General features: G+C 40.7%; 1 protein-coding gene and 1 long non-coding RNA gene across 2 annotated transcripts; one reads left to right on the top strand and one right to left on the bottom strand.

Annotated features, from left to right (window-relative positions):
* Nucleotides 1–323: 323 nt before the first annotated feature.
* LOC123084394 (uncharacterized) lies at nucleotides 324–2518 on the bottom strand. The gene is made up of 4 exons (XM_044506020.1): nucleotides 2368–2518; nucleotides 1861–1997; nucleotides 1535–1770; nucleotides 324–1455 (listed from the first exon to the last, which is right to left on the bottom strand). Exons 1-4 carry the CDS (start codon nucleotides 2516–2518, stop codon nucleotides 1341–1343), a joined length of 639 nt encoding a protein of 212 aa, XP_044361955.1. The 3' UTR covers nucleotides 324–1340.
* Nucleotides 2519–6130: 3612 nt separating this feature from the next.
* Nucleotides 6131–7062, top strand: LOC123083389 (uncharacterized). Its single transcript, XR_006439289.1, has 3 exons — nucleotides 6131–6261; nucleotides 6341–6492; nucleotides 7044–7062. It is a non-coding gene; the product is annotated as an uncharacterized lncRNA (long non-coding RNA).
* Nucleotides 7063–8140: the final 1078 nt, after the last annotated feature.

Here is an 8140-nt window from a genome sequence, read left to right as displayed (position 1 = left end):
CTGGAGAGAGTTAATATTTTTTGCAAGAAATCTCTCTGTTATAAGTGGTCCAAATTTATCTATATGTATCATGTATGTCCCCAATAATAGAAAAAACATTCTGGTCCAAATTTATCTATATGTATCACGTATGTCCCCAAATTTATCTATATGCATCACGTATGTCCCCAATAATAACCTTTCTCTGATTTCTGAGTTTCAGAGGTAGAGGGTAGAACAATTAGAAAGTCAACAAAGTGCTAGATGAATCTGATTGGAGAACAAAAGACAACAGAATATCTTGTGCATAATTTATCAATTATATGTCCAATTAGTACTGTCCGGCTGCAAGGTGTAAGACTCTAGATGAATCTTACTACCACAACAGATGTAAACTCCAAGGTGTAAGACTATATTTTTCAGGGAAGTGTCTTGTTTTTTCTTTTTATTGAGAAAAGAGAATCATCTTGTTTAGATAACATACAATCGGGCAAACTTTAAACCACACGTAATAAGTCCAATCCGTCTGCTTTCCTAGACTATCGTTTGCTAGGATTTTGATAATCATGAAAAACAGGAAGCTTGAGTATCCTCCATTCCTCCAAATTTGTTTGGAGCATGGAACTTTAGAATCCTCCTAACTGGTCAATGAAAGGTGACTCCCGCCTAATTCCCCTAGCTTTGTCCTAGGAAAGCCTAAGTTTTAGAAATTAATGTCTAATATGCATCACAATCTCAAGAGCTTCTTCTGGTAATAAATTCTTTTGCAAAATATATATCTGTATTTTTCTAAGGAAAGAATCTAACTGAATCACCGACTGCATAAAGTTCTTTAGTAACACACAGTTGCGCTTTAATGTACATACCAAAATAAGAGACATGAAATCATACTGCACAAAAAGATGAAAAGACACCAGTCTCCAACTGTATGTAAACTAAGAAGAAGGTGGACACTACATGCTAGGGACTAATCAATCTCAGGTCAAGCCAATAAATTTGTAGAAAATAGCAAGGCAAACGGAGAAAATCTAAACTGACCCTGGTCCTCCTCTGGCCAACCATCCATTGGCTGCTGCTCCAAGTGCGCGGACACGGACATGCATCCAGTCCTCTCCGAGTAGCCTCCACGCATGACCTCCTCTCCCATGCGCACAGTGAGCAGCTGCTCATACAGGCATCGGTAATCAAAATTACGTTAAATGACTCTTTTTCTCCCCCCATCCATCTTACCAATTCAAGCTTGCCGCTGCAGGCAATGGCATATCTGATAGCAATATGCCATATGAACACCATTGAATAACTGAAAGCAATAGTCTTGGGTCACCTTACCTGGCACCTAGCGTCTCTCCAAGAATTTATCATCAAGCTTGATTGCATACTATAAGGGATCCATGTGCAAGCTGAAAATTATCAGTACAATCAAGTCTATTTGTACCATAACTGTTCCCTGTATCCACGAATACTTGGAGTTTGGATCTGATACAGAAATATATCAAATATCAGTTTCAGAAAGGTACATAGTATAATCTCTACTATCAAATTTCAGTTTTTTTACCTTGGTGCTTCCCCAACGGAGCTGTCGGATAGAGCCAGGGAGGCGGCCATGGCACATCGTTCTAGAGGGAGGCGACCATGGCATGGGACGACGGCGGCTGAGCGCGGGCCGGCGCTCGGGAAGACGGCGGACCATGGAGGCGCGCAGAGCGAGGCGAAGACGGACGGATCTGGTCGCTCCCAGGTCAGATCGGGCCGCAGTGGAGCTCCACATCGGGATCCATGGTGGTGTTGTTTCTGAATCAGAGAGAGACAAGATTTGAGAGAGAGAGAGAAAAGGAAGGGAGAAGGGAGAAGAAGAGAGATAGGGCGCGCGGGAGCGGTTACTGGACGACGGCGCGAGACGCCGGCGTGAGGAGCACTCGGCAGCGGCGGCGCGGGATGCCGGCGTGAGGAGCAGGCCAGGGGGAGAAAACCGAGACGGGGGAAAGAAAATTGGGGGGTGAGGGGGTCGTACGAGAGGGCTGGACGAAGCAGAGAACGTAAGAGGGGAAACGGAACGCTATGTTTCTTTTAGATAGTAGAGATATATACTCTATTAATGACCCAGGGTGAAGAATAAGTAATTCTTCACCCCGGTCGATCCACTCGAGCAATGGTCACCTGAGACCACTTTCCACCGACGTAATTTTACGTGATGGAAACGGTTAGCTGGTCCTACGAGCTAGCCCACTCCATCATACCAGAAAAAAAAAACGTGCGAGCAGTTTTCTTATCGGCGTTCCTCTCTCCCCCTGCCCTTTCCTATCTCGCCATTGCGGAGGCGGCGGCAACGACGACACCGGAGGGACGACCAGGAGACGATGGCACAGTATTTCCCTTTCCGTCTCTCACGCGGCAGCGATCTGGAGGCGACATGGGCGCTGCAAAGGTCCAGTGCAATCTCGACGGCCACAACAGACTTCTCCGGCACCCCTTTCCACAATCGTTGGTCCTCCCGCCCGTAAGAAATCTCTCCTCCTATTATTCCTCTCTCATCCTGCATGAATTTCTGAATTTCTAGATCAGGGTTATTGGTTTTTGGGATGGGGAGCAGGGGAAGAGGAAGGGAGACCAAGGAATGAAATGAAAGCAATATGGAGAGCTTGTGTAGTACCTGCAAGGAAGGGGTTATGGTGTAGACGGCCGTCCGAAGGCAGGATCAATTCAAGGAGGGCTTGTTCAGTTAATCCCTTCTCCAAGGGGATTGGAGGGGTTTGAAGGGGATTGGAAGTATTTTGACTTACGTGGTATTTAATCCCTCACAAAGCCCTTCAATCCCCTACAAATAAAATGCGGGAGGGGAGGGGGAGGCCATGTGAATTCAGTACCAAACTGTGGAGAAGGATGAACAACACTACAACATCGAACTTCGATCCAGTTGAGATCAATTTTTGTTTCTCATGGGACATGTGAATTCTCTGTTATTTTGATTGTCTGTAAAATTCACCGTCAAAAATTTGCATGAATTTGCAACCTTGTAGCTATTAATTATGCTTGTGAATGTATGTAATGTTGTACATAAAGAACTAGTCAGTACCTAGGTGACAATACTAATTCTCTATGAATTTGTTGATGGAAATATGCACAAACTTACGAGCTTCAAATCAGAGCGGAATTTTGTTTACACAAAATCTAGTTTTATGCTATTCTTAAGATAAGATTCGAAGTGATGACCCGAACCTTATGTTTTGTGAATTTATTAGGCAAATGAGGATTGAAATTCTGCCAAGAAATCTCAGAGCAGAAGATGTATGCACGCTACTTTGAGACAAGGCAATGCTGCACAGGCGAGAAAATGGCAAGTACGTTGTACTCACGGTTAGGCACACAAGAATATATAGTCACCATAAGCTGGATGGACAAATATACCTTGTTAATTAGTTTTTGATCCTTCAAACATAGCCAGCATCCTTACCATTCGAGCTCCATGACTCGGAGGTCGCCTTGATGTATTTAGGTACCACTTAACAATAATGAAATCAGTTGCTCGTAATATGATTAAGGCATGTGATTAATCTGTTTGGCTGAATTTATTCAGAGGGGAAATCATCAGGTTGCGAGCAGATGTCTAAATGATCTGTTTCCATTGCACACATATATCAATAAGCAATGCAAATTAGCGACCATTTAAATTAAGGGCGCAATCCTTTCTTCTGGTCAATTACCTAGTGTTAATGTCTGATCTTGTGTGTCAACATGTTATTATCTGTTCAGTTAACTGGCACGACCAATGTTAATTATTCAGTACGCTATATGAAATTTTCAAAAATAAAAAAAGCATGCTAGACGATTAATTTAATTTTCTTGTTTCGTGCAGTTTGGAGCAATTCGTGGTTACTACCAGTCTCGAGTTAGATTTATTTCAATTGCAATGAGGTACACGTACACTGGAGCCTCTTCCTGGTTGTCTCTCTAAGCTGTTTTTGTTGAACTAGCATAAACCTAACTTTTGATAGTAAAGATGTGTTTCCGTCCAATTCATACAGTAAGCCACGGTAGTTACTTGGTACCGGTCATCAATTAGTCAATCTCAATCTTCCCTTAATAGTGGATTGCTATTGATTTGTATTGGCTTAACTGCGGAGGATTTTGATTTTTTTTTCTTTCCCTTTTACCCCTAATAGTGGTCGATTTGCTCCTTCCAGGGAGGCCTATATTTGGCGAACTGTCCATATCGGCTAGAGAAGTAGTGTCAATCAGTGAATGTTTTTATTCTAATGCCTTATCTGAATATAGCTTTAGAAATTATTAACATGGAATACATAATATACTTTATCTGTATGAGGTTAATTTTTTTTTAAATCTATTTGTTAAATGTTGGCAGGCAGAGTATATACTCCAGGTTATCCTGAATTTGAATTTGGGTGTACATGATCTTACTTTTTTTTGCGGGAAGTGTACATGATCTTCCTAGCTTCTAATTCTACTGAGCTATACTGATGATGGTGTGTTTGCTCTCACACATTTATTCAAAGGACCATTATGATGAATGATGTCCAATTCTAGGTTGCTGGTAATGCATTTTCACACCATCCGTATGCTTGTGCTTACCCCCATTGGGTATTCAATATGATACAGGAGCATTAATCCGTGGATTTCATTTTGATTTTGACAGGAACTTGCATCCAATCCTCCTATTCCCAACTGGTGTGTTTATAGGTTGCAGTGCTAGTCGTGGTCTCCTCCTGATGGAGCTCTGTATACGCCCTTATTGTTTAGCTAAAAATCCCTTCTCTCCTAAGATCTTGTAAGAATCTTTCTTTAAGAAGCATGCTATCAATGGACGGCAGATGCTGCAGCACCGAAAAATTGGTGACCATGCTTGGGTGTTTAAGAGCGCATACGAAAAATATTTATCTTTTTTACTTTCAGGGATTGCACAATACATTCATTCATGAAGAATGAGATGATTGCTCAGTCTTGCAATTTCTATTATGGTTATAAAATTACGATTTCATTCATCTTCTGACATTACCTACTTTGTAGAGACCTTTGCAATCGATGAGGCAAATTCCGTATTGTTTCATGGAGTTTGTTTATTATCATGTTGTTAGGTTTCTGTGTAATGAAGCATCCCATATTTTTTACTGGCACATATTATATCTAAAAACCACAGCCCATCTGTGTTCTATATACGTTGGTCTGGTCTTATGTGCACCAAGAATTCTGTCATTAACATAAGCTATTTTACACCGGCACTGCAAACTGTTGATAAATCTGATGTGTTGCTTGGACTGAGAATTCTTACTTTTGCATAAGGTATTTTACACCGGCGTTGTGAACTCATTGACGATTAGCATTCATCAGCTAAGCACACCTCATGTACACAGTCTATGTATCCACAGGTCTTCAGAACGGAGTATATCCAGTGTTTCTTCTCCGTACCTGTCACATGTCACCGCTGTGTCCTGTGTGAGGATGTCGTCGGCCGCGTATTGGGTGATGGTGCGGTTGACCTGCCGCCGGCTACTCTTTTCTGCTGGAGGAAGCACGTTACGCGAGCATGCAATGGTCAACGGGTAGCACAAGAAGATCGATCCATACAGGATGCTATTAATCTGGATAGTTTAACAATCTTTTAAAGAGAACGTAATCCCATAGGAGATTTGTTAGTTAATGATAGTAAACAATTGCTGGACACATTCATATAGTGCAACCCAATAGCACGTCTGCACATTGCAGTTAAAGCTTACGTGGCCACTCTTTGTTTTCTTACGGTCCAATAGGAGGTGCGCTCATAATTGACCACGCCGTAAGTTTACACCGTCAACCTTTTGATTTTACGGTGGCTGTGGTTGTGGTTGTGGCGCGTGGGTTCCTTTTTTCAGGACGTAATCTTACCATACATGGTTTTCCTTTCTTACTTTCTACAACCTGGCCGTGGGAGATGGGGTGGGGTGAGGAATAAGAATTCCTCACCCAGGGTGATATATATATATATATATATAGGAAAATGGGTTGGTACTCTTAGGAGTACATACTCCTTACTACGTGTAGGTGGCTGGTTTCACTGGTCCGATTTAGCTTTTAGCTAAAGAAATAATGAGTGAAAAAATCCATCTAAAACAAACAGAGATCATTGGTCCGATTTTTTAGGCGCTTTTATATGCGTTGCGCTTATCCATCTCCCCTCCCATCTCATTAGCGTTATGCGGCGGCGGCGGCGACTCGCACGGCTGGAACTACATCGGCCTCGTGGAGAAGGAGCTCGTCTTCTCACCGGCCAACAATGCCCTGACTGACCAGGTTTGTTTCCAGCGCGTGACTCTGATGTGTGAAACCAGATCGACAAGGCAATCAACTCTCTTTTTCTGCTGGTTTGTAGGTGGCTGGAATCCGGCGATCATTGCCTTCCGCGTTCCAACAACCGAATGCCATCCATGAGAACAATGGATGGAACCCAGTTCTTACTGGTGGACGTAAAAGTGTACTGCAAGTTCTCCAACCGCAAGCAACTTTGGAGTCCAGCAATCACTGGTTAGATCTAGCCGCTCTCCTTCTAAATATTTCTTTGAGTCAACAGTGTGTAAACCATTATAGATCTGGTACGAATTGGTTGCATTTTTTTTTTCTAATAATGGAGTAGTCAATGTATTAGCGACACCAAATAACGGGTATATTCATCTCAGTTTCGTCAGGATATGTGACCCATTCATCATCCCGTTAGTGCAAATTCTAGTAAATCAAGTGAGTATGTTCGTCAGTATATTGAGCATATTATCACAGCCACTGCCCAAACTGATTGTAGAACCAGATGAGAAGCACCTTGTCTCACCCAATCTACCTAATTATTTTTTTATCCTTAAACACCTTAACAAAGTCTGAAGATCAGATTACTTACAGTTGCTGGTGTAAACAATTTTTTAAGCTCTTTTTTTTTGTTTCTTTTCTCTTAGTACCCAGTTTAGAATTTTTTGTATATATAGCTAGAAATTAGGTACGTACAATTGTACAATGTTTCTTGAATCAAGTCAAATTTATGTTGCTAATTGTTTTCTATTGAATGTCCATGTATGTAAAACTTGTAGATTCGTTTGACTGAGGAGCACTTCCAGAAGTACATGTGGTGTTATCTGAAGCTTGCTGGAAGATATACCTCTTTCTTCTTCTTCTTCTTCTTCTTCTTCTTCTTCTTCTTCTTCTTCTTTAGTTTTTTTAGCATTAACCCTTTTTGAAGACGTAAATAAAGTAGCTGCATGGTCCAGTTTGCTTAGTCAGTGTACATGTATCAAGATGCAAATTTCTGTACATGATGTACCAATGTATCTAGTATCTTGTTAACCATGGTGCCACTTGACCAAAACTTGACAGATCTCTGAAGAAGCAGTGACTTCTGTTTACATGTATATAACACACAGAGTGAAAAGTACTGTGATACCCTTTGTTCAGTTCAAAAAATATGGATACTTCCTTTTGAGGTATATCAGAGAAATTCCATTTTGTATTCTCCTTGCTTGGAAAAATACGTAGCATATATACTACTAATTGACCATCCTCTGTTTGCTAAGTAAATATACACTCTTAGCAAAATAAAAGAAGTTAATATACACAATTATTTTACAAAGTAGTATGCATACTCAACCGGTCTTAAAAACTGACCAGTCCTTTATTTTCGATCAAATTGCAGTATACTCATTCGTTTTGGAAGTAGCATATGCCCATTAGATTAACATACATGGATAAAGTTGCCAAGTAGTATATACTTCTTCAGTTTTTGGCGATGAAGTACTAGTAGTACAAGGTCCTTCCGAAGGAAAAAAAAATCCCAGTATATGCCTATTACGAAACCAAGTAGTATATACTCTACCCCTGCCCAAGAAAGCAGTATATACTGATAAAAAAGACAGTACACACTCATTTGTATAAAAGTAGTATATACTCAATAAAACCAGTACATGCCTCTCTTTTGATCACAAGCAATTAATACCTACTCATTCTAAATGAAAAAAAACAGTATATGCATGTTATGAAACCAAGCAGTATATACTGTACATGCAAAAGAAAAACAGTATATACTCAATAAAAAAGGACAGTACACACTCGTTTGGATAAAAGTAAAATATACTCAATAAAAACATTATATACCCCTTTTTTCTTGTGGTGACATAAAAAAACTATGGATTCT

The sequence above is a fragment of the Triticum aestivum genome, chromosome 4A, assembly GCF_018294505.1.
Source record: "Triticum aestivum cultivar Chinese Spring chromosome 4A, IWGSC CS RefSeq v2.1, whole genome shotgun sequence".
NCBI lineage: Eukaryota > Viridiplantae > Streptophyta > Magnoliopsida > Poales > Poaceae > Triticum > Triticum aestivum.
The sequence above is the reverse complement of the archived record's forward strand: the minus strand, read 5'-3'. Positions and strand labels throughout refer to the sequence as shown.